Here is a 25,379-nt window from a genome sequence, read left to right as displayed (position 1 = left end):
CCATCCTATTCCAAAACGAGACTGTTGCTTCACAGCCCTAAGTGGCACCGTGACAATGTGGATTCAGGCACAGCTGGGAACAGTCCCCGTGAAAGAGTCCCCTTCCACCAACGGTCGGTGGGCACCGCCGGCGGTTGCCCAGGACCTTGGCTGTCCACTCAGTGCCCGGGAACCCCACCCATTCCTCTTCTGCCCCCCCTCCTCTTCTTCCTCCCCCTCTGCCCCTTAGTTGAGAGCTCCGTCCCAAAGCCCCCTCATGCCGCTCTGTGGCGGCTCACCCCATTTCCAAAGTCCCCCGTCTCCCTGGCCCTCCAAGCGCGTGCGCCGACCACCCTACACCCCTCCCCAACATTACACCCACCCACCCCCAGTTCCCGGGCCGGAAGGATACTTCCATTCCACGATGCTGATGCAGGCCTTCCTCAGGGGGTTCTGCAGGGTCAGGCAGAACAAGGCCCGGGGAGGCCTCGGCAGAATCTCGGGAACCGGCTTCTTGGGCTGCTTCTTCCGCAGGCCCTCGTCCTGGGGTGAGGACGGCTCCATGGCTTCCCTGGCAACCTGGCTTTTTCCTGCTCCCCCACCCCACGGCCCTCTCTTCCCTGTGTCCCCAGTGCCCCTGCCTTGGGGACTGGGCCGGCGGAGCCTGCCCTGCTGAGCCAGCCGGGGCAGGGCGGGAGTGGGGGCAGGACGGGTAAAATTAGCCTCCCCTCGGCTCCCTGCTGCCCGCAGAGCTCCCAAGGCCAGGCAGCTGTCATGCCGTCCAGCCCAGCCAGTGACATCCCAATCTGTCCCCTGAGGAGGGTGGGGGTGGGGGAGGAACTTACACACAGGCCCGGGGTGGGCAGGGGCGGTTGGAGGCAGGATGGAAGGTTTCAGGTCGGGGCAATAGAGTTTAGGAGGGTATACCCTGTGATGCCGAGCCTCGGACTTCAGACCGGCCCCTCCCGCAGCCTGGCTTAGCCTGGCGCCACAGCACCCCACCCGGCTCCGCACCTGCCCCATCGGCCGAGATTCTGCCACCCTCACCCCAGCCCCTGCCAACCCCACGTCGGGGAAACAGTAAAGCCCTCCCCAACGGGGTCGAAGGCTCCCAGAGCAACCCTGGCTGCGCAGCCCTGGCATAGCACCTGCGGCGCGGTGCACTGAACGTGCAGGGTTGTGCGCCTGCGCATTATCTCCGAGAGTCCGGCCCCTCCTCCGCACAGGCCCTGGCACATGCTAAGCTGTCTGTGCTAGTGGAGTGCATGAGCTAGCAACACCCCTGCAGTGCTATGGGCTGGGAGTGGGGACGAGGAAGGGGCACCAGGGCAGGTGGGGGCAGACAGTGATCTAGGAATGACAAAACTCAGCAATGCTTTTATTTAGCTCTTTGGTGCCACCACAGTGCCGATGTACCCGAATCCCACCCCTCCCCGCCAGGGTTACAGGACGAGGGGGAAAAAAACGCAGTCTCTATCCTCACCTGGGAAAAAACAAGAAGGCCCCACTGGGGGACGGGGGAGAGGGCCACCGCCCTCGGCGGAGGGAGCTAGCAAGCAGGGCCAGCGCATGCACCGCCTCTTCCCCTGTGTGAGTGCCGTCTGTCTGGGCTGGGCGCAAGCGGAGTGAGGCCTCCCATCCCTCCTCTGGGTCCCTTCCTCTGGGGACAGGCGAGCTCCTGCAGTCGCTAGGGTTTGAGGCCATCTCGCGAAGGCCTCGGGCATGGCACAAGCAAAGCCCAGCTTGCTTCCTGCGGAGGACTGGCAGAGACAAGGACAGATGCCCCTGCTGAGGGAGGGGAGCAGAGCCACTTGAGGCTAGCGGGAGCCAGGCCCGGGGACGACCGTCGGGGTCGCCCCTTTGTCGCCTGGAGGGTCTCAGCGTGCACCCAGAGCCTTCGCAGGCTCCGCCACTCTCTGCACCGTGCCCCTCGTGCCCCCTGCCCTGCACATGCGCCCCACGCTGGTGGGGGAAGGAGGGTGTCGCAGACGCGGGAGCCCCGCGCACCTCCACGTGTCCGGGGCCTGCGCTGCACCGCAGGTGGCCCGGCAGACCCATGCTGCTCCCCGTCCCACTCTCGGCGACCCCACCCCAAGCCGGGGGCGGCCACGGGCCCGATCAATGGCTGGATTCCTCCGACTCAAAGAAAGGCGAGGAGGAGAAGCAGGAGGACTCGGAGGACTCGGGCAGCAGGGCGGGGGGCGCCCGGGCCTCGCGGTCGCCTGGGCGGTCTGGCCGGGAGGCGGCGGGCGGCGCGGGGCAGGGGGGCGGCGCGCCATCTGGTGCGGCGCTCAGCAGCTCCTGCAGGTGCTTGATGTAGCGGATGGCGGCGCGCAGCGTCTCCACCTTGCTGAGCCGCTTCTCGGCCAGGGCGCCGGGGAGGTGGCCGCGGAGGCGCGCGTAGCCCTCGTTGACGCACTTGACGCGCTGGCGCTCGCGCTCGTTGCGCTTCTGGATGAAGGCGGGCTCGAAGGGGTAGTCGTAGACCCCGAAGGCGCCGGGGAAGGGCACGTAGGGGAACACCCCCGCGTAGGCGTCGTAGTAGGGCGGCTCAGCGGCGTGGCCCGGGTACAGCAGGAAGGGCACGTTGCCCAGGGGCTCGGCGGGGGGCAGGGGCGCCTGCCGGGGAGGGGGCACGACGCCCAGCGGCATGCAGCTGGGGGGCCCCACCGGCCTCCGCTGCACCAGGGCCCGGCAGCAGTTACTGTTCATGGTGCCGCGTGCAGCTGGGCCCAGAGTGAGCCCACCAGGCGGCCCCTGCTTGGGGTGTGCGGGGTCCGGACTACAGGGACGAGTCACATTGCCAGGAGGGGTTCTAGGGTCCGGACTACAGGGGCGAGTCACATTGCCAGGAGGGGTTCTAGGGGAGTGGGGTGCCAGGACTTGCTAGGGTGTCCAGTCGCCCTTTAGGGTGGCTTCCCTAAAGGACTCTCTGTCTCGAGCCATCGCCCTGGACAAGTGTGCCCCTCACAGGGGCTCAGCGAGCGCCCTCTCAAAGCCAGCCCGTGGGCGGGCCCCGCCCTCCTCCACGGCGCGGGGCAGCCGACCCGCCTCCTCCTGCGCCCGCCCGGGCACCCCCGGCGCCACTAACCCCCAGGCTCCATGCGGGGGGTGGGGGGCAGCGACGGCTCTTGCTCCTGGTGCCCTTCTGGGTCCCCCGGCTGTCCTGGGCGCCCAGACCGACGGCTGCTGTTAAGAGGGCGCCAGCTCCGCAGAGGAGGTCCGGGGGGACGTCTCTAAAGAGGGGAGAGTGAAAATATCGATTAGGAAAGGCCTGTATTAGGGGCTCCTTTGCGACACCCCCACCCTCAAATGGAGTTGTAGATTTCATGGGGCGGGTGGGACAGCGTACACCTGGGTTGGAAATCTTGAGTTCGCCCCCTAATAGTTGCCTGACCTTGTGTCCTGGTTTCCATCTCTGGAGACAGTGAAAACACCCTTGGCTCCTAGGAGGGTGATAAGATGCAGGAAAATATATCCCCAAACACCTGCCGTGCCTAGCTTATAAAAATGTCCAGTGCTGCCACTTCCTTCGAGAGTGGGAATGACGTCTCATCACTGACACCTTCCAGGGCCTTCCATCTCAAAGGGGCTCAGAGTCTGCCCACGAACCAGCAGCGGGGGTCCCAGCAGCAGCCACCGCCAACCGAGGAGTCTGGCTCTTTACTGAAGGACATGCATCTTTGACGACGCGGAACTCAGGTGTCGCTGGGACGTTCAAAGCCCTCTGCCTGGCAGAGGGACAGTCACCAAAGCTCCCCCTGCCCCAGCCCACCTGGGCCCAGCGTACACCCTCTCATGTCATGGCACTTAACGGGATTCCTCTATTCCGTCACCTGTGTGAGCCCAGAGCCCAGCCCAGCCCGCGGCGTGCACTAGACACTTGTCAACAAATACGTGTTGAGTAGCTGAGAGGGAGGACGAGGCAGAAAGCTGGGCTTGTCAGGGTGGGTCTGAATTACGTGAGCCTGCCCTAGGCGTCAGGAAGCTGTCATTTCAGAAATGATTGGTCTGTGTTGAGTCTAAGTGCCACCAAGCCTCATCCCCTGTGGTTATGGGATCCAAGTTAGGTGTCATTTCGTCTAGGAAGCCTCTCTCTCTGATCCCCCCTCTTGTGTGTGACCCGTGTCCCATGCATTGCATCCCGGCACCCACCACACTATGTTATTGTCCTCCTCTTCATCAAAGGTGCTTGGCGTTCGTGAGCGAGTGAGTAGTGGGCGGGTGCTGCGTCCCACAGGGACAGTGACGGGCCTCGTGAGGCCGGGGACACCGGGCAAGGCCTCTCCAACAGCCAGACGGGGGCCAGCTCTCTCCCTGACAGGGGGAGGCAGGGGACAGGCCCAGATCCCTGAACCTGTCTCCCGCACCCTGTCACCTTTGTCCTCTGTGCGGGCCTTGGGTCCCTTCCCGGCCAGCTCTGTCCTCTATGATAAATGCAAACCAAGAACAATCAACAGCGACTCTAAGCACCGCGGAGGCTCGGCTGTGCTCTCAGAGGTAAAAGCCAATGTGTGAGACACCAGGACAGGTGCGCGCGCCCCTCCTCCTCCCAGCAGCCGCCAGGGGCTCCCTGTTGCTTTCAAGAGAAGGTTCCCGGAGATCTCTTTCCATAGGTTGGTCTCCTCCTGGTACTCTTTGCCTGTTCCTGAGCTGACTTCACACCGTAGCTGGTGCTGGCTCTGGTCTTGGGGGCCCTCCCTACGCCGCTCGGCCACACCCTGTCCTGCCGCCTTCAGATTCCAGCTCCGGCCACCCTGATTGCCGGAGCTTCCCAGCTTCCGTGCGGGCTTTCTAAATCTTCAACCAGACTGTAAGCAACCAGAGGGCAGGGAACAGGCCGTTTCTTCCTTAGGTAATACCCCTCGATCCTTTGCTCAGTGCTAGGTCCATAAAGGGTGCTTGGAATCATTTCCTAGTAGCGCTTTTTTTGGTAAAAATTTGGGATCCAGACTGTCCCATGGGACCCCTGTCTATTCGTATTTGACTTAATTATCTAAATTTAATTTGATAGAGGTCAGAGGTTTACTTACATCTACATGACAATTTTAATAAATACAACTTAATATTTGTTCATGTTGATTCAATATTCATAACTTATTTATGTTTCTCATATACTATTTATACATTTTTAATAAAACTATTCAGGGAGGTGACTTAGGCAAGAAACCCCACAGTTGGACCACGTATTTCTTGAGCCAGTTCTGTCTTTACTGTTAGAAAAAAGGCGATAACCTGCCAGGGAGCACAGGTGAGAACACACCTGCAAGTGAGTCCTCTACCGCATCGCAGAACCTGAGGGACTCAGTGTGGCACATTATCATTAAGTGGCACGATAGTCATTCGGTAAGTATGTAATGATGGCCTGCTAAATACAGGGACTGTTTTAGGCACTGGAATAGAACATTAAGCAAGCATTGTAGTGAAATAATAGCAATGATAATGATCGCTATCACTGATTATTTATGATGTGTGAGACACTGTGCCATACATGAATCATCTCACTGACTCCTCGCTCTGTTCCTGTGAGGTAGGTGTTAATATTATCTAGTTTTACAAGTGGGAAAACTGAGGCTTAACCCTAAACAAGGACCTTGGGAAAGTGACTTAAACAAAGCCAGTAATTCATGAACTAATGAATGCTAATCGCCCACACTCAGCTTCCTCCCCTTCCCCCCATATTTCTGCTGGTAGCTTCACATCTGACCCAAGGATCAGAGAGCTCTGCACCGACCCAACACAAAGGTCTTATTAAATTATAACTCCCGTTGGAAGGGAGGTCCCACTGCCGATTAAAAGTATCGTGCCCAAAACCTAAGTGGACATATCGGAATAACATCTATCGGGTGTCGGGCAGGTGGGGGGGAGGAGACAGGTATATACATACATAATGAGTGAGATGAGCACCAACTGGGGGTGGACACACTTGAAGCTCTGACTCCAGGGGGGTGGGGAGCAAGGGCAATATACGTAACCTTAACATTTGTACCCCCATAATATTCTGGGAAAAAAATGTCGTGCCCTTGTGTAGCCTCTGCTCTGGTAAGAGACATACTGCAGGTCACCTTGGCTATCCTTGGGAAGGTAACACCTTGAAGATGTTCTTAGGAGGATGGACTATGGAGTTTTGCTGCTGGGAAGATGAGAATGGGGGTGTAATTAGACTGAATCAAGCACCAGGAGCTGTACCCCTGGGCGCCTGATGAGGAGCCCCCTTGCCTGAGTTCAGGAAACCGGAGCAGACAGGATCTATCAGTCTCTATCCGAGACTCCATCCGCTCAGGTGGGGGACTGGGCAGAACCGGTTGTCAACAGCGCCACCGTGTGGTGGTGAGAAGCAATGGCAGGAAGCAGGTCAATGAAATTCCAGGTCTGGACCCCATCCTCAAATACTGCGCACAGAACTTTATAATTGTCAAATCTGACTTCCAGCACAGAAGGTAAGTTGCCAGTGGGGGTCTCCTGGGCCTCTTCCCCAATGCCTTGCAGCATGTCCTGTGTGCCCACCAGGGTCAGCCCCTCGTGGTCACCAACTGTCCGCACCCCCAAGGCTGGCCCATTAGCATAACGTGCTAATGGTTTCACATGTGCCCCCTGCAGATCCTGTCCAGGCCTCTCCTGGGTGGCCGGTGTTCACATGGCCCCATCTCCCCCATGACCCTGGCCCTCTACTCGGTGTGGCCAACAGGCAGCCTGCGAGCCCTCTTCTTCCAGGGAGCTCCCTGCCGCTGCCCCAACCCAGGCTGCAAACTTGTAAGTGCACGAACTCCTGCCCCGTGCTCCTTTGAGACACTCGGTATGGGCTCAGTAGATGGCTGTTGACTGACACTGGCGGGAAGCCCTGGGGGGGCTGAGCTCACATGCATCAAGCAGAGGCGAGTGTGAATCTGGAACAGGCGGGACCGTTTGAAGAGCAGACGACATAACTCTACCTCTTTGGTTTCTCTCGATGTCTTCTCTGGGACTGGGGCCAGAGTTGGGAGTTTGGGGTCAGAAATCGGCTGAGCGTGTCCCTTCCAACAGGGAGCCCACGGCGGTGGGAGGCAGCTTGAGGAAAGCGAGTTCGTGGTCCTGGAGCTCCTCCCGCCTCTCGGGAGATTGCTGAGAGTCCATCAGTTCAGGACAGTGGTTTTTGGTAGCAAGGTGAGGATCAGTTTTATCTTATGGTAAGATTTGTCCACTGAGTCGCATCAGAGCAAGAGTCCAGATGTCCCGGCTCCTGAGCCATAGCCACCCTTCCTGCCCCGGGTTTTCGAAACCTCTGGTTGCTCCCAAGGGACTGTGTGCAGCCACTTTCCCCAAGAGAGAAGGACTGCGGAGCTTCTTGTTTTTGTTTTTTTTTTTGAGACAAAATCTCGCTTTGTTGCCCAGGCTAGTGTGAGTGCCGTGGTGTCAGCCTAGCTCACAGCAACCTCCAACTCCTGGGCTCAAGCGATCCTCCTGCCTCAGCCTCCTGAGTAGCTGGGACTACAGGCATGCACCACCATGCCCGGCTAATTTTTTCTATATATATTAGTTGGCCAATTAATTTCTTTCTATTTGTAGTAGAGACGGGGTCTCGCTCTTGCTCAGGCTGGTTTCAAACTCCTGACCTCGAGCAATCCGCCCGCCTTGGTTTCCCCGAGTGCTAGGATTACAGGTGTGAGCCGCCGCGCCCGGTCCCCCCTGCGGAGCTTTGACCTGGGCTGCCCAAGCCGAGCCCTCCCACACGGCATCGCTCTGCTGAGAATCCCGAAGGCGAGGAGCAGGCGGAGAGAGGAAGGCCAGTGTGGGCCAGGTGCCTCCTGACACTCAGTGCTCTCCTCGTCTCACCTAATTCTCACGTCTCAGAGGACGCAGGTATCATTGTTCCTAGTCACAAAAGAGGAAACTGAGGCTCAGAGAGGCTAAGAGAGCTGCTCAGGGTCACACAGCTTGGTTGCAATGTATTGGGGTCTGGCTACATGAGGACTTCCTAAGCTGGGAGGGGGTCCCCAAAAATTTTTATTTTATAAGTCGTCATTGTTACAGGATCTCCTGGGGGCCAGAGCGGGGCGGGTAGGGGGGCGCGTGGTCCTTCCTGGTTGCCTGACTGTGACCTCGCATTTGCAATGCTGGGGAGTCACAGGAAGAGGTTCCTAGGGCCACTCCCCAGGAAGAGTATCAGGCCGCTGCCTCCTGCCCCCCAGATGCTGGGAGGAAAACCTCAGAGCACCTCACCTGCTCGGGAGCCCCCGTGTGAGAAGCAGCCTGGCAAGGGAAGAGCACGTAGGCCAAGTGAGCCCAGGTGAATCCGGCGCTGCCCTTACTGGTTAAGTAGCCTTAGGCCAGTGACTGGCTTCCATAGGCCTCATTTTCCCCATCTGCAAAATGGGGGTGATAACGCCCGCCTTAGAGACGACTGTAAAGTTACGCACGTGAGCCACGTGGCAACTACTAGGAATGGAGTCAGTGGCAGCTCTTATTGCCAGCAAGGCAGGGGTGAGCTTCGCAAGATCTCCCGGAAGCTCCAAGACCCCTGGACGGGGCTGTGAAACGCCAAGCTGGCAAGCGGCCCCTCCCCCACCAGCACCGCGACAGGATGCAGCGCCGACGCTGGCATCCAGCGGCTTCCCGTAGTCACAGCCGTCCTGGTGGGAGTCTAAATGGAACATCCTATGCACTAAAGCTCTGATTTCCCCTCCTCAAGGCTTTGAATGAAAAGGATAACTGAATTAAAACAATTCTAACACGTTGGACGCATTGGACCATGTGTCCCACCGCCTGTCAATCCGCCCGCCCCAGACACGTCCCGAGCTCCTTCCGGGAACCCTACGGCAGGGAGGCTGGGCACCCAGCAAAGGACGTGCTCAGCTTCCGCGCCCGGTTCGGGGCAGGAGGGAAGGACCGCGCCTTGGCAACAGTGCCCAGAGCACGCTCAGCTCTTCCCGGGACGCCGGGCGCCGTGCTGAGCGCGCTGCGGGACTCTCATCGCGCCTGTGCTGCCATGGCTGACAGCACCCCCATCTCACAGGTGAGAAGACCAAGGCACAGAGTGGGGAAGCGACTGCCCTCTGCCCGCCACGCCGCCCGCCCACCCACCCTCGTGGCTGTCTCCTCCCCGGGCCTCCCGCCCCAGGCCGCAGGGCTGACCGCACGCGGGGCCCCGTGCCAACTCAGGGGGACAGAGGAAGGCGGTTCTCACTCCCTTCTCCACAAAAGGACAGCGTCTCCCTTGTGGGTGACGGGTATTTCGTGGGGGACAAAAAGCCCTTGGAGGCCACAGAAGTTTGAGGATTCCCGAGGAAGGTGGGCTCGTTGGCCCCTCCGGATCATAGATCCGGAGATCCGGCGGGTGGGCAGGGACGTCCTGCCCCGGGGCTTAAGGGACCGTGGCCCCTGTAATGAGGAAGGGGGTTCACTGAGCAGCAGTGCTCACACTCGTGACGCTGCACAGGCTGGGGCGGATCCTCGGGGTGGCCCGGCGAAGGGGACGTCTCCCGAGCCCACTCTGCCCCTGGCTGGGGCCAGGAGAGCGGGGCCTGTGGCCGGGTGACACTGCGGCCCTGGTCTCTGCACTGCCTCCCGCCCCAGGTCCCTCTCCTGGTGGCCGAGCTCCTCGCGGCTCCCTGCTCACACAGACTGTCCCTGGGGTTCTCTGATGCACGAGGGGTTACCACGTTTCGGAGGGAACCGGTGCTCTCTGAACTCGGCACATCTTTTTTTTTTGAGACAGAGTCTCACTCTATTATCGCCCAGGCTAGAGTGAGTGCCGTGGCGTCAGCCTAGCTCACGGCAACCTCAAACTCCTGGGCTCAAGCGATCCTCCTGCCTCAGCCTCCCAAGTAGCTGGGACCACAGGCATGCGCCACCATGCCTGGCTAATTTTTTCTATATATTTTTAGTTGGCCAAGTAATTTCTTTCTATTTTTAGTAGAGACGGGGTCTCGCTCTTGCTCAGGCTGGTTTCTAATTCCTGACCTTGATTGATCCTCCTGCCTTGGCCTCCCAGAGTGCCAGGATTACAGGCGTGAGCCACCGCGCCCGGCCTTGAACTCCTCACACCCTGACTTGCGGCTGGGGGACCGTGGAGCCAGCAGACTGTGGCGGAGAGTGCTGGCTTGGCGACTTCTGCGCTGTCAGCCCTGAGCAAGCCTGTCCTGCTCCCTCTCTGCAGGCTGGGCCGGCGGCACTCACTTCCTAGACTTACCGGGAAGCTCAAGGAGGTGACGTGTGGAAACGTCTTGGCCGCGCTGTGGGGCCGCCAAGCGCTGCTCACCCTGCCGGGCCGGAGTCCGGGTCCCCGCAGTCCGCACCCTCCTCCCCAGCTGTCTCTCACCCGTCCCCGGACCAGCCCTCGGCTCCAGCGGGTCCTTCTCTGTCCCCTCTTCCCTCACCCAGCCCTGCGTCCTCCCCTCTAAGCCGAGACTCTCGGGGTTGCTGCTGCCTTCCGGGAGCCTCCGCCCGGACCTCCCCTGCCCTGCACACCCCGCTCCTTCCGAACCCCGTCTGTGTCTTTCGCTGCCCGTGGAACTTCCCTGCCCTCTCCTGTCCCTGCTCTGTCGACTTCCCCCGGAACCCTAAAGGCTTTGCACGTTGGCCCCCCGTCAGCCGCAACTGGCTGGGGTGCTCCGGGGTGGCCCTCCCGCCCTGCCTTCACCTCGCCACATCTCTGCACCTCGCTCTCCCAAGGCGAGGGGTCCCTCGAGGGGCAGGGGCGGGCCTGACGCCCCTCTGCGTCCTGCGGGGCCCAGCCCTGCGCCAGGCACACGGGAGCTGCCCGGGAAGCAGCCCAGCGGCGGGGGAGCGGGCACGCGCGAGTGTCACCGGTCCGTGATTGCCGCCGCAGGGCAGGTGCTCGTGAGAGCCGCGTGGGGCCCCTCCGATGCCTGTGGCGGGGCGGCGACACAGAGTCTGGGCCCGAAAACACTCGGCTCACCCGTCCACACCGTGTCCTCGGGCAGTGGGCGGAAAGCACAGGCGCCAAGCGGGAGGAAGTGTGGCGTTTCCACGGGGACGGGATCCTAGCTCTCGAGCCGCCCGCAGGGAAGGAGACTGCTACTTACCGGGCACCTAGCACGTGCTAGCAAATTTGTCTAATCCCCTCGAGTTCCCTTCAAGGAGACTTTTTACGCCCGGTTTACAGATGGGGAAACTGAGGCTCAGAGAGCTTACGTGAATTTAAGGGGCATCATACTTTCAGTAACTAGCAGGATTTAAATCAAGAGAAATTTCTAGGCGTCATTTACTCTGTGCCAGGTACTAGTCCAAGCACCTCACTCATTTGATTCTTGCAAATGTGTTATTAACCCATTGAACAGGCGATGGGACAGAGACCCGGATAAGCAAATGGCCAGGGGTCACACCCCTACGACGTGCTGGCGCTGGTCAGCTCCAGCGGCCCTGCTCTCACCACCCCTCTGCCTCCCCCTGCTGCCCCTGCCCAGACCCTTCCCCCGAGCAAGCCCACAGGAAGACCCCCGTGGGTGGCAGTGCCCTGGCAGCACAGCTAACCCGGCTTCTCCCCTCCGAGGTGGGTGCCTGGCACCGGCACCCGGCCGGCAGGTGGCTTGGCTCTGCTCCCCTTTCCCTGGGGTGGGAAAGCCTTCGGGGGTGACTAAGCCCTGAGCAAACAATGTCCCTGGCCTCCCTCCTCCAGGCCGGGCGGGGCCCTGGCTATTTCAGGACGCGGCTGGGACACGTCCAGGCCACCACCTCACACAGTTACCTCTCGGGGGCTCGTCCTTCCAGCACTGCTGCTCCTGGCCCGCGGCTCAGAACCTCCGGGGGGACCTCGGATCTCCGCGCTGCCGCCTGCCCCGGGCACCTTCTGCAGCCTCCGGCCGGCTCCCCTGCCAGGAGCCAGGAGCCAGGTACACTTTACCTGATTAAGCTTCAAACGGGCAGCGACACACCCAGAAGGGGAGGGAGGAGGGTGGCGGCAAGCGGTGGGGTGGGGGCCCCTCTGATCTGGGATCAGCTCCCGAGGAGGGGAGCCCACTCCTGGGCTCCTGTGATTGGCTGCCCGCAGTCTTCGGGGTCTGGGGCCCTGGAAGGGTGGGACGAGGCTATCCCCCCAGGGCACGGCCGCTGAGGGCCAAGGGAGGGACGCTCCTCTGGCCCAGCTGGGGGGAAGCTCAGATAACCTCTGGAATGGAAGGCTGTGCGGCAGGGGGGACCGGAATCAGAGCGCAGGAAGCTCGTCCTGGGTGCTCGGGGCGAGGGACCCAGGAACACGCGGGCAGTCTCTTTCCGCTGGGAATCTTTCTGGGCAGGGGAAGAGGGTTTTCTCTGGAGCTGCTTTGAAGATGCTGGTTTGGGGGTGGGGGCTGTCGGGTGATCCCTGGGCACCCCTGGGGTTTGACGGGGAGAGGAGGGTTGCAGCGGCTCTCCGGGGACATGGTCCCGGGCCGGGGAGGATGTGCACACAGACGGCAGCGCTCGGCCACAGGGCTGCCCAGAGCCAGGGCTGCAGGGGCTTCTGGAGGTCATCAAGGCCACCCGCCCTGGCGGTCAGCGGAGGAGAGCAGCAGCTAGAGAGGGAGGGGCTGCCCAGGACTCGCAGCCTGGGTCAGCCTCTGCAGAGGCTGGGGAGGCTCGGGGAGGAGGCTGGTGCTGGCAGCCTGGAGACCCGGGTTCCAGCCTCCACTTCCTGGCCCTCACTGCACGTCCAAAAGGCACAGCCCGGGACCTCGCTGCGGGGCCGACAGGACCTCTCCGCAGCAGAGGGGAGACCCTCCTTCCACCCCGGGGTGCATGTTAAAGCGCAGTAGCCCCTGCACCCGCGGAGCACCCACTGCTGCGTGCCAGGCCCTGCTCACACTCACTCGCACACGCATTCATCCCCACAACATGCCCACGAGGTTAAGTTACCGTTCCCAGGTTTTAAGCTGAGCAAATGAAGACAGGTGTGCCCAGGGGCACACAGCTAGGAAGAGTCAGCCCCGGGATCTGGATCCAGGCAGTGTGGACGGGAGGTCTGCACTCGCGGCCACGACACCACAGTGCCTTTCTGGGCTTGGGGAAGGCCCAGGATGGCTGGATCCAAAACTGCAGGGGCAGAGCTTCGAGAAACCCCGTCTGGGCACTTCCCCACTCCCATTCGCCAGGGGCAGGGAATCTGGAGAGATGAAGCAGTTTGCAGATGTGGATCTGAAGGGCCCTTAGGTGTCGGCTGGTTCAGGGGCCCCAAGGCAGCACCGTTGGCTCACGGCTGCTCCCAGAGTTGCTGCCATTGATAGCACCATTTGTACTCCCTGTTTCCCTAACATTTTTCCTTACATAATATACTCACTCCCCTGCCCCTTTTTACTTGTCCTTAGCATTAATAGCTGCAAAAATCTTGAAATGTATGTGCCAATTATGCTTTTTTTTCTAATGCACATTAAAACCACTGGAGTAAAAAGTGTTCCTCTGGGCACAGTCTAAAATCGCCTCGCAAATGTGAACTGCACTTCGGGAAGCCACGGGCTGGTTTCACGTCCCCACTCTCTGTCTGGAGAGGCCGAGACTCAGAGAGGTTGCCTGCCCTGCCCGAGGTCACACAGCAAGTGGCAGCAGAGCCAGGGCTGGCCCTCCGCCGCCGCCGCCTTGACGCAGGAATCAGAGGAGGCTCCGAGCCGCCGAGAGCTCAGGCGTCCTCAGGGCCAGCCCGCCTGCAGCCTGGGCTCTGCGCTTGCTTCGCCGCCTGGCGGGGGGAGCCCCGGGTCTGCGGGAACTTCTGCCGGCCGGCGGGGCCAGAGGAGGAATCATCCCCTGGCAAGTGTGGAACTTCAGCCAGGGTGGTGGAGGATCTGGTGGAAGGGATGGGGTCTTCCGGTCTACCGGGCCCCTGGTAGCCGGTAGTCGTTAGCCGCTTCGCAGCGAGGGGACGGAGACTCGAGGAGCCTGACAGTCTGAGCTGCCTGGCTAGCCAGTGGCAGAGGCAGGATTCACACTCAGGCTACGGGCGCGGAGGTCACATTCTTCGCCGCCCACTTGCTTTACGAAGCGGACGCTGGTCCTTCAGGGGGCCTTCAGCCCCGGCCCCTGCTACGGAATTTAATGGCCGGAATGTAACGAGCGTCCACTACAGGCCAGGCCCGGGGCCCTGGTGTTACCGTGTGCAGAGACGGCTCGAAGCGGCGCAGGACGGCCGAAGGGCAGAGCGGGGCTGAGAAGCCGGGTGTATTTCACTGGCCTCCTGCCGCCCTGAGCCCCGCAGGTGATGCCTGCGCGGTGGAGAGCGAGTGCGAGGAGAGACAGCAGCCGGGTTTGGGGCACCCCCTTCTATAGCTTCTCCAAGCTCAGGGCCTGAGCTGCGGGAGCTGGCGGGGACCCCCGCCTGGGGCACAGCGCTGCTCTGGGCAGCCCCGGGGCTCCGTCTGGGTGAGCATCGTGTCTGCAGGGCCTGGGGACCCCACACTGTGACTCCCGCTGGGTGGTCCTGGGGCTGAAGGCCAGGGAGGCAGGCAGACGGTGGCCTAGAGGCCGTACGGCCCAATAAAGAACTCGTGCCTTGGGAACGGGGAGCTCCTGATGGCTGTGGAGGAGGGAGGGTCGGGACAGGCTCAGAGTGCGGGCAAGCTCTCCGAGGCGCCTAACCAGAACCTCGGTGCTTCGTGAGAAACGGAGGCTCAGGACTGCGGCAGTGGTGGCCAGGGCTGAGGACGAGGGGCAGATTCCAGAACTACTTGGAGGTCAGCGGGTGGGACTTCATGAATGTGAGGGCTGCAGACGAGGGAAGAATCGAGAATCGGAGCCCTCCAGATTTCTAGCTTGAACGACGGGGCGAGTGGTGGTGCCACCAACCACGATAAATGTGAAAGAAGCCGGTCTCGGGCAAAGGTGAATTTAATCTCGGACACGCCGATTCTGAACAGGCTCTGGGTGCTCGCGGGGACAGTCCAGCTGAGAGCCAGAGGGACAGCTCTAGAGCTCAGGGCTTGGCCGGGTCGGGGCTAGAGAGAGATTCTAGAACGAACATCAGGGAAGACGTGGCATTTTGGATGGCACTGAGCGGGCTGAGAATGGAAGCCCAGGACACAGTGGCGTCTGGGGTGGAGTGAGGCATGGTCAGAAGGCACGAGGCGGCCCAGAGCGAAGGTCCCATCGGCCGAGCAGAGGACCTTCTGAAGGAGAGAAAGGTCGGCAGTGTCCGACGAGCGCAGAGGGCCAGAGGTGACCGCCGAGACCCCCCGGGACCGGCGACTCCAGGGCCATCTGTGGCCTTGCTGGGAGCAGTTTCAGGGGAGCGTGGGGTGAGGTCGGCCTGCAGGGCCGTGGCCGTGAGTGGACAGCGAAGGGCACGGAGACAGGGAGACTGTGCCGCAGCCAGAGGTGGGTGTGCAGGAGACTGGTGCGTGCTACTGCGCAGAGGCGGCCAGGAACCGGGTGAGCCTGGAGAGGTGACGCAGGGCCCGGGGAGTGCAGGGTGGGTGGGTGTGGCCCTGGACAGGAGAGACACACCGACCCGAGACCACAGCAAAGCCAGTCGCTAGGAGCAGAGACGAAGACTGGCAGGTGGGGGAAGGGGTTGAGAGGTCACACCGAATGGCCCCAACGTCCTCGAAGCGGGGAAGGCCGTCCAGGGCAGGGAGGAGATACGGGAAGTTGCCCAGTGGCCTGGAGGAAAGATCAGCGGCCCCACGGGGGAGTGAAGGAAACCATGAGCCCGGGGAGGCGCAGGGAGGCCAGGCGGGCGTTTGCTGGCAGACAGCAGGGATGGGCGCCGGGGAACCGGAGCAGGAGGGAGACCCGAGCGGGCTGGGTGAGCAACAGAACCACCCAGAGGCTGCTCGCCTCCACCTCCCTGTTTGCGCCCCGGGGCCCTGTGAGGGTGAGTGGGGTGCGGAGGCTGGGTCCCGGGCGGGATTATCTACGGCAGAGCAGCAGGGCGGGCTCGCTGGGCGCCTGTTTCGTCATCACTGGTGGAAAGGTGGCGCGGCATGCTCTGAAAACCAGCTGCGCGTGGAGACGTATTTACGCTTGGTTGCTAGTTGGATCTGTGTGTGAGGCGAACAGTCGTTCCTAATCCTTTGCACATCGTCATGGGCTGGGCTTTCTGACAGTTAGCAGCAGTCCTTTGCTTCAGATCGGATCACTGGAAGCACCAGAGCCGGGTGGCGATCGCGGGGCTAACCCAGGACCGGGAGAAACGCGGGGCGTGAGGTTTCCTCCGGGGCGGTGGTTTCGGGACACGTCTGGCGGTGTCAGGCGCCAGTTTCCGGATCGGTGGTTCTTGGCAAGTTGGTGCACCCATCACCTGCCCACCTGGGAAACCTGCTGTCGCCTCCCTCTTGGAACGAGGGCGTCGTCCCCACTTCAGGGAGTCAAGTGGCCACCGCAGCTTCCAAAGCCGAGCTGGGCCCCAGCCTGTGACGGCCACGAGCCAGCAAACGGGCGGTGGAGACGTCACCGGCACCGGCTCCTCGGTCCCAGCCCTGCCAGGCGCGTCCCGCTGACCCCGCCGGACTCCGTGCCAGTTACGCGCACGCTCGGGATCCCAGGCACCTCAGTCCCCCTCACCTGCCTCTGGGACGACGCCAGAGTGGCTGCTGCCCCCGGAGGCCACCTGCAGGCCACACCTCCCATCTCCAGTGCCCCTGCTCGCCTCTGAGCTTTGGGAAACCGTCGCAAGCTGAAACACCCACCCCACGCTGCTCTTCTGCCCCCGGCCCTCACCAAGAACCCCGCAAGGGGCTCCCAGTACAGGCTTATCTGGACAAACCCGGGGACGGAAACATTAATCGGATCAGACTGGGCCCCGGAAGCCCTGTTCCTGCCTGGGCCCTGGACGCACCTGCACCGCGCACACCCGGGGAGGAGCTCAGCACCCGGCGGCTGCGGACCCTCTGGAAGCTTCCGGCACTGCCTACCGAGGGGCTCCCCCCGCCCCTCCTATGACCTGTTGTTTTCACTCAGGGACGCTCATCGGCCGTGCAGTGAGCACCACCTCCTGTGTTAGCAGGGTACCAGGGTGCCACCAGGCCCTGCTCAGAGCTCAGAGCATCTCCCACAAAGACGAGACTAACAGAACCTCAGGCTCTGAGCATCTCCCACAAAGACGAGACTAACAGAACCACGAGTGAGAGGTGCAACGTCTGGGGGATGGACACGCCTGAAGCTCTCACTCGAGGGGGGAGAGGGGCATGGGCAATATAGGTAACCTTAACACTTGTACCCCCATAATACGCTAAAATAAAAAACAAAACCTCAGGCTCATTCCCAGGGCCTAGCTCACCTGTGCCCCTTGCAGTCTTGCCGGGCTCCCTCCTCACCAGGGGAGGGGACTCCGACAAGCCCTGCCCCAGCCACCAGGACTCCCCGAGGCTCTGCTGCTCCCCCTGGACCTGCCACCGTCGTCCTGGGACACCACGCCTACCACGCCACGTGAACAACTCTTAGTTCCTTCAAGCCCTTAAAATCCAGCAAGTGAGAGAAACGAAACGGTTTAATGGTGGCTCCCCCGATTCACAGGCAGAGCCCTAAGACAACAGAAGGACAGACGTCTCTCTCCATGCACTGGGACAGTGACACAACTCAGGGACGGTGGCGGTCCGAGGCCTGGAGCTACGGCGTTCGGGCCCACTGCTCAGCCCCCTGCGTCGCGAGGTCCAGCCGTCTGGCTCGGCGGCCGTGGGCACTGGGGAGGGCGGGGGCTGCCGGCCCCGGAAGTGGGCGTGCTGCAGGCGGCAGGGTGCGGGGGCAGAAGGAAGACTGAGCCTCCGGGCGCCCAGAAGACCACAGCGGGCTCGGCTCTCCCGTCAGAGCTGCTCCCGAGGGCTGGACCAGCCGAGGCGCGGGGCTGGGGACAGGGGTGACAGTGGTGACGGGGGCCGCGGTGGGCAGGAGTGTGAGCTGAAGGCCGGGCCGTGCTCTCCCCCAGACACTGGGTTCCCGGTGACTCCCTCCACCTTCCAAAGGGTAACACAATTCCCGAGACTTGGAATGGGAAGGGTGAGGAGACGGCAGGTACCAGAGACCCCATCACTCTTCCCTGAACAAAACAGCAGAGCACAATGTCCCTAAAGAGAGGGAGAGGGAGGGAAAAAGTGCCACGGGCTTCTAGAGGGAAGACCCGGGGACCAGTGGCATCGGGGAGGGGGACGCGGCCCACCCTGGCTCCGTCTGGCGCCGAGGCCGGCAGCCCCGTGCCCGCCGCCACCATCTAGCTGAGCATTTTGTGCCGGTCGAAGACGGTCTTCCGCTGCTCCTGCACCTGCAGCTTCCACCTCTGCTGGGCGCCCTCCACACGCTCCAGGACCGTGTTTGCTCGGGGCCCCCCGAGGGCCGCGGCGGCCGCTGCCACGGAGCGAGCATCCTGTGGGGGAAAAGCAGAGAGAAGATCTGGCGTGGCGAGCTGGAGGGGTCCCGGGTCCCGAAAGCCTGGCATGGAAGCAATGTCCCCCGAGCAGCCCCAGAGCCTGGCCTCCCCAGGGATCTCGCCCTGTCACCTGCAGGGGCTGACGCGTGGCCCGGGCTGCTGGGGGCCTCAGCGCCTGCGCCACCTGCAGGGCGGGCCCCTGCCCCTCCCGGGGCCTGGGAAGGAGGCACTGCAGGGGTGTGCTTTGGGGCCTCAGTAATGCAGCCTGCTCGAGTCAGGTTCCCAGGCTGAAACACCCTCAATCCCAAGCCAATTTCTAACTCTCAAGAGGAACACCCAGTGTGAGTGGCCAGACTCCACTCAGGCGGCAGAGGACTCAGTAGCACCGTTGTCTGAGGAAATGCACCACCCCCCAGGGCTGCTGCACGGCTGGGGGACTCCCTGGCCTTGCCCGCCATGGCCCAGGGGTGGCAGGAAGGCCCAGGGGTAGCAGGAAGGCCCAGGGGTGGCAGGAAGGCCCAGGGGTGGCAGGAAGGCCCAGGGCCCAGCGACCCTGAGATTGCAGCACACTGAGGAGCCTGCACAGGTCGAAACCCACAGGACCTGCTAACTTCCCCTGGGACCGAGGGGACGTGACATCACGCAGGGAGTCTGGTGGGCTGGAAGTTGGAGTGGACCCCAGCCTTCCCGCGGCAGGGCCTGCGCTGGCCGATCCCTCCCGGGACAGCTCGGGACCGCCGGGCCCCCTCCCCACCCGCCCCCACCGGTCCCCCTTCCCCTGTGCTCTCAGAGCCTGTCGTCAAGAGCATCCTCCCCTAATTGCCACTTCTCTGCCTCTGAAGCTCCGGAGCCCCTGCATTTCCTGCAGGACCCGACCCTGATCTCTGGGGGGAATTAGAGCCCAGGGCCAGGCCCGCACCCCCGTGGGGATTTCCTCTCCGGCTCTGCCTGCCTCTCATCTCCTGCCACGCAGCTCTTAAGGGATTAGCACAGCTCGCTAAGCCCAGAGCCGCCCAGTAAATGCAACTTTGCTTCTGATGCCCCGCGCTGGCAGGGCTTCTGTCGCCAGGCAGCTGCCAGGCTGGGGCGGTGAGGGCAGGGGGGCTAGGCAGGGCACGAGCTGGCAGGGCAGAGTGGAGGCCGGCCAGGGATGAGGCTGGGAGGGGGTCCGTCATCACCCTCGTGGAGCCCTGGGTAATTCGTCCTGTGAGATGGACGCTGCCCCCTGGGGCCTCCTGTCCAGGCCGCCTCCGCCAGGCCAGGTGAGGGTCAGGCAACACCTGAGCGGCAGGGGTGATGGCATCAGGCAGGGGGAGCACTGAGCCTGGAGTCAGGACTCCTGGGCTGGTGACCACCTGCCCGTCGCGGCCCATCTCGCGGGTGGCACCATGGGTCCACGGTGCAGGCTGGCAGGAGCGGGACTTTATCTGCCCAACTTTAGTCTAACAAACCCGGTCTCTGAGAGTACAGACAAGCTTTGTGAAACCACATTTAGTACGGGGCATGCCGGTATTCTCTGCCGTCTTCCATTTCGTTTTTTATAAATCCCGACTCACAAAATTTGTTTCGTGACCTCATGGGCTGTGACCCAGCCTGAAGCACACCGCTCCACGATTACGCCGGGGGGGGGGGGGCACGGCAAAGTCAGAGAGTGTGTGTGAAGCACTTGCTACCCACTGCCGCAGAGCTGGAGCTCAAGAAACGTTCAGTTTTCTTCCTCCCGGCCAGCTTAGCACGGCGGTTAAGAAAAGTCTGGAATCTAACAGACCCAGCTTTGAATCTTGGCTCTGACCTTTACCAGCTACATCACCTTGGGGAGTTCCCCTCTTCTCTGAACCTGTCTCCCCGTCTATGAGACACTGAATGCGAGGCCTTTGGCAGTCTGGCAAACAGTAGGCGCTCAATCGACAGCAGCGACTGCTGTATCGGCCCCAGCTCTGGGAGCTGAGAGGCAGGGCGAGGGGTGGAGAGCCAGTCGCCCGTGGACGGGGAGGGGGGCCGCTGTGCCACCTTTTGGTTCCACTCCTCCCAGGCCAGCGGGGCCGACTGAGCCAGCCACAGTGTTAACAGCAAGCCGCCACCCAGTTCTGCTTCTGCACCCCGTCCAGGTGAGCTGGGCCCTGCAGACGCACCTGGGAAGCCACGTGGTGATTCCCACGCACGTGGGCTTGGCCGTCCCGGCTCGGGGGTCTGGAGTGGCTTTCGCTTCCTCCCCACGCCCCGTCTCACCCTTTCTGGGACCAGCAACCCATGTTAGGGCTCCGTGAGGGGTGCCAGGCTGGGAGGGGTGGGACAGCCTCAGCCCTGCCCTCCTCCCTCCCTCTGCTCTGCATCTCGGGGGACGGCCTGAGGAGGGGAAGCCGGGGAGAGCCAAGAGCAGAGCATTAAGGGAACATGCTGGAATTCACCACATTACCACAGTGTCATTTGTTTTCCCTTCATGTAAAGTCTCGACAAGCAGCTCCTAAGTGGGGAAGCTGGGCGGAGAGGCTCCGTGTTCCCACTGCTAATAGTCCGATTAAAAGGTATTAGGACTCCACGGCTGTCGTAGGGACGCCCAGCGCAGCCCCCATCCCTGTGGGCTCTGCAGCAGGGTGCTGGGGGGCAGCACCCCGATTCCTGACCTTCCCTCCGAGGCTGGTCTCCGGTGACTCAGGGAGGCAGAGGAGCCGTTAGGAGAGGAGCTGGGGGGGGGGCTGCCCATCACGGGGGACGGGCTTAGACGTGCGCGGGTTCCCGGGAGGTCCCCAGGGGACCAGACCAGCATGGCTGACAAGCGCCGCTGTGTACCAGGCCCCCTGCTGGGCACCTGACGTGGACCATTCCCGGGTTCAAACACTGGCGGATGTAGGTGAGGACACTGAGGCTCCCGAAAGATGTATCTTGCTCCCTGAGGGTGCACGGCTGTCCGGGGGCCCAGTCAGATCCGAACCCCAGGCTCCACGTCTCACCCCAGGACACGGCGGGGTCCTACTCTGGCTGGCGTCCCCTGAGACAGAGCCAGCTCGGGCAGCCAGTGCAGCAGGCTGCACCTCCACCCAGGTTACAGCAGGGGCAAAGCGGCTGTTGAGGACCCAGGCACGAGGAACGCCAGGTGAGGCCTCCCCTCCCCCCACCCCCGAGCTGGGGGAGAGCCCAGACGCCCGAGCGGAGAAGCCTGCCTGACACACCGCCCCAGACCACGCGCTCTGCAGCCTGCCCAGAAAACACTGGTTCTGAGTCGCGCTGCGCTGGGCTGAGTCTCTCTGATGACGAGCAGGTGGAGGGAGAGAGAGGACCCACATCCGGGGGCTCTCCCCGCTCTGGCTGTCCCTCCCCCTCTTCTCTCCTCCCGGGCACAGGAGCAGGACTGGATGGTCTCGCCGCTCGCCAGCTACCCAGCAAAGAACGGCCCTAGCACCAAACCCTTTAGCAAGGGGACGACACAGCCTCCCTGAGTTTCCCAGTTTGACCCCAATCCTTCCTGCCGTAGCCAAATCCTGTCTCTCTGCGTCCAGGCCCTCCTGACCTCCTGCACGCCGCTGCCACAGCCACCTCCCCAGGACAGACCACACCACGCCGTTCCCCGGTTCAAACACTGTGGCTGGTGACCCGGCAGCTTACGAATAAAACCCTGCTGCGTGGCAGCCGCTGGGCTGGGCGGGCCGCGCGCTCCCAGCCTGGCCCCTTTGTCTGGCCGGTGCTCGTGTCCTCTCCCTGCCTGCTCCGACCACCCCACGCCCCCAGGCCCCCGTGCATGCTGCCCTCGGCCTTCCTGCAGCAAATGGAACGCTACGCAGGTGTTACGGATCAGATAGTCCATAAGTTTGACTTACGGACTATCTGATCCGTAAGTTTGAGCAAACGCCCGTCAAGCTTCCACGCGCACTAGCTTAGCAGCGGCGTGGAGGCGCGGATGGCGTCGGTTTCGGGCTGAGAGCACTGCAGCACGAGGCCAGCACCTGAGTGGCAGGGCTGGGGCTCCGACCCGGACTGTGGTTCCGAAGCCTCATGCTTCCCTGAATGCCTTGCTGTGCGGCCCCGCGGGGCTCCGGAAACGTCTACGGGGTCACCCGCCTTCCTGTTCTGTCCTCGGGGGAGAGGTGGCGCCTGAACTGCCCTCCTGTCCCACTGTCAGGCCCCCGGGCCAGGCCTGCGGCACGCAGCTGCCCGGCCCTGCTCAGGCGGGAGGGCAGACCGGGCCTCGGTGGCCCGAGTCTTCTCTTCTCCCCAGGACCTACATCTTCCTGGCTCCCATCCTCCTCCTGCTCTTTCCTCGATTCCCCTGCACACCCCTCTCTCCAAGGGGGCCCAGGGCTCTGCCCACCACCCAGGGGGTGGGCACTTTGAAGACCCTTCGGCGCCTGGGGCCGTGCAGTGAGCGCAGACAGCCGAGCCCAGCGCAGCCCTGATGTCTCTCTTCAAAGAGGCCCAACCCGCACATCTGACAGGGCTCTGTTTGCCGTCTCTGCCGGCAAACAAGCTCGCTTCCTCCTTTCAAAGGGCGTCTGAGCCCCGGGATTAGGCCCAAAGCTGCCGGAATCCCGGGGGGTGGCGGCGCCCCGCCATCAGGCCCACTGAGGCTCTGCCAGCGCTTTCAAAGGGACACGGCAGGCTTTCATCTCCCTCCACGGACTCGGGCTCCCCTTCCTCTCCCGGCCCTCTGCCCCCAGGGCAGGGGAGCTCCGGCCACCAGAGCTGGGGGGACGGAACCAAGGGCCTCCTAACCCGAGAAGCGCCCTGACCTGCAGATCTCCCCTCCAACTGCGTCCCACACTTGTAAGGGGGCCGGAAGCCTCTGCAGCTTACAGAGAACTTTCCCTCTGAAGTCGCCGTGCCCTGTGGGCCTAGGTGAGCTTTCAGGGAGCCCTGAGAGGCCGCGTTCCGGCCTTGCTCCTCGCGGGTCTTGGGGTGAAAGCTAAGCCCCTCCAGCCCAGCCAGGGGAGACCTGGTCTTGCTTCTTTTTTTTTTTTTTCTTTTGAGACAGGGTCTCGCTCTGTCACCCAGGCTGGAGTGCAGTGGCACCATCACAGTTCACTGCGGCCTCCAACTCTTGGGCTCAGGTGATCCTCTCGCCTCGGCCTCCTGAGTAGCTGGGACTACAGGTGTGGGCCACCATGCCCGGCTAATTTTTTTTTTTTTTGATGCAATGGGTCTTACTATGTTGCTCAGGCTGGTCTCCAACTCCTGGGCTCAAGCCATGCCCCCACCTTGGCCTCCCAAAGCGCTGGATTGCAGGTGTGAGCTACTGCACCCAGCACTGGCTCCTTCCTCAGGGAGACACTCTAATAAACCACTAATGAACCCAGAGATAGGGCTTCGCTGCTGTTCAGCTGAGTGCTTTGTGACCCCCTCCCTGTCCCCTGCCCCCCAGTCCCCGCACACCCCTTTCCCCATGCACCGAGCGGGGCGGGCCAGTCGATCCCCCTCACCACCCAGCACCAGGGCCTCGGGCTCTGTAAGGACAAGCTCCTGGGCTCCGTCTAGCCCCGGTCCCGTCCATCCTCCCTACAGCAGGCCAGCAGTCACTCTCCCGTCCATCCTGAGCTGCCTCTGAACAAGCCCCTCTGCCAGGAAGCTTCCTTGTAGACCAAGATGCAGAGAAAGACGACTCCCCAACCCTTGTCCGGTAAAAAGGAACCTCCGGAGGCATCCGGCTTCCGCACCTGACTGCCACTCAAAAAGCGTGTCTTTCTGCAGCCTTTGCATTCCCTGCTGTTCGCCTGGCTGTGGCTGCCACGAGGCTTGCAACCACGGGCAGACGTAAGGCCCGTGTAAGCCTCCACGCGGTGCCACCTGCGGCATTTCTGAACACAGCGGGACAGACGGGGCTGCTGAGCCACAGGTCCCTGCTGCAGGGACACCACGCAGCACCCCGGGAGGCAAGGGATGGGGCGGCGATGCCAAGTGACAGACCAGAGAGCATTTCCTGACCCACCCCAAGGGCATCCGATGAGATCCGCCCACCCCAGGCCGAGCTGGCTGCACCTCGATCCGGGTGTCCCAGAGACCGAGCATGTTTTATGACCTTGTGGAACCTGGGGGTGGGAGGTGAGGGGGTGCCATCCTGCCCTCCCCAGGGCAGGACTCTCCCTGCAGAACAGAGGTGGTCTGGCCAGCTTCGGCCCCAGCACTGCCTGTCACAGCCAGCTGCCCTCCCAGGGACCCTCCGGGGATAATCCTCCTTCCTGCTGAGCCCAATCCTGCACCAGGGACGCTGACGTCCACTCTCCGACTCGGTTCTGCCTCTGGGAGCCAAAACTTCGCCAAATCCAACCTCCTTCCTCCCTGAGGCCCTTCACGGAGACCCCCGAGTGGGAAAGGACAGCCCGGGCTCAGGCCCAGAGGCAGAAGCTGCCCTCCCCCGCTCCGCCAGGCTGTGCCCGAGAGCCACGCATTCCAGGGAAATCATCGGCTGCATCTCTCAATTACTCCCCACGCCAGGCCTGCAATTACCACCTTACCCCTCATCTAGGAGTCTCTATTAGCGGCGCCCCGCCCCTACCAGAGCTGCTATTACTCCGCATTAATAACCAGGTAGGCCCACGAGGCTTCCTCTGGAACACAGACCACCCAACGGCCAGCGCCACCGCCCAGGCCCCAGCGCCGAAGGGGCGAGGCTCATTCCCTCCGCTGCACCTCTGGCCAGACCCGCATCAGCTGGAGGCCACAGGCACACCGGGGACAGCCCGGCCCCGGCCCCAGGAGGCGCAGCAGGGCCGGTGGGAGCGGTGCTGGCCTGGCCTGCCCCGTCCCGCCTGGCCTGTGCAGCCTCACGCTTAGACTGAGCCCTGCATCCTCCTTTTGGCGGGAACCTCGCTCACGACCTTACAAGGGAGCCTTGGACCACGCGGTCTGCAAGACGACTTCTCTCACATCGTGTCAGGTCTCCCGCCCTGCCTCCCAGCTGCGGTCCTCCGTCCCCTGGGCGAGGCCCAGCTCTCTCCCTAGACCTCTGCAGGCAGCTATCCTGAGCCTCCTCGGCCTGCTCTTCCTCCCCTCAAGCCAAACACCTCCGGCTTCTTCAACCAATTCTCCCCAGGCTCAGCCGAGCCACTTCCCCGGGAGCTGCTGCTCCGGACACGTGCCAGTGCCCCGAACGCCCACTCGCTCGGCCCACACACACAGCGCCGTCCAGCAGCAAGGCGGGACGCAGCTC

The 25,379-nt window shown here is 62.5% G+C and overlaps 3 protein-coding genes across 5 annotated transcripts in view; all 3 read right to left on the bottom strand.

Moving 5' to 3' along the window:
• CACNA1S (calcium voltage-gated channel subunit alpha1 S) overlaps nucleotides 1–727 on the bottom strand; it is a 70,825-nt gene extending 70,098 nt beyond the window's left edge. For both annotated transcript variants that reach the window (XM_075996970.1, XM_075996971.1), the window contains exon 1: nucleotides 392–727. In XM_075996970.1, coding sequence (XP_075853085.1) covers nucleotides 392–543 — 152 coding nt within the window. In that variant the 5' untranslated portion in view covers nucleotides 544–727. The remainder of the gene's footprint in view (nucleotides 1–391) is intronic.
• A 1,370-nt stretch (nucleotides 728–2,097) lies between these two features.
• ASCL5 (achaete-scute family bHLH transcription factor 5) lies at nucleotides 2,098–2,691 on the bottom strand. Its single transcript, XM_012744322.2, has one exon. It carries the CDS (start codon nucleotides 2,689–2,691, stop codon nucleotides 2,098–2,100), a length of 594 nt encoding a protein of 197 aa, XP_012599776.1.
• Nucleotides 2,692–17,948: 15,257 nt separating this feature from the next.
• TMEM9 (transmembrane protein 9) overlaps nucleotides 17,949–25,379 on the bottom strand; it is a 17,990-nt gene continuing 10,559 nt past the window's right edge. For both annotated transcript variants that reach the window (XM_075996969.1, XM_012744450.3), the window contains exon 6: nucleotides 17,949–18,238. In XM_075996969.1, the coding sequence (XP_075853084.1) occupies nucleotides 18,086–18,238 (153 nt within the window). In that variant the 3' untranslated portion in view covers nucleotides 17,949–18,085. The remainder of the gene's footprint in view (nucleotides 18,239–25,379) is intronic.

Source organism: Microcebus murinus, chromosome 23 (assembly GCF_040939455.1).
Source record: "Microcebus murinus isolate Inina chromosome 23, M.murinus_Inina_mat1.0, whole genome shotgun sequence".
Taxonomy (NCBI): domain Eukaryota; kingdom Metazoa; phylum Chordata; class Mammalia; order Primates; family Cheirogaleidae; genus Microcebus; species Microcebus murinus.
The sequence above is the reverse complement of the archived record's forward strand: the minus strand, read 5'-3'. Positions and strand labels throughout refer to the sequence as shown.

Excerpts from the sequence above, each read along its gene's own strand:
- ASCL5 (XM_012744322.2), bottom strand. The coding sequence starts at position 2,691 with ATGAACAGTAACTGCTGCCGGGCCCTGGTGCAGCGGAGGCCGGTGGGG.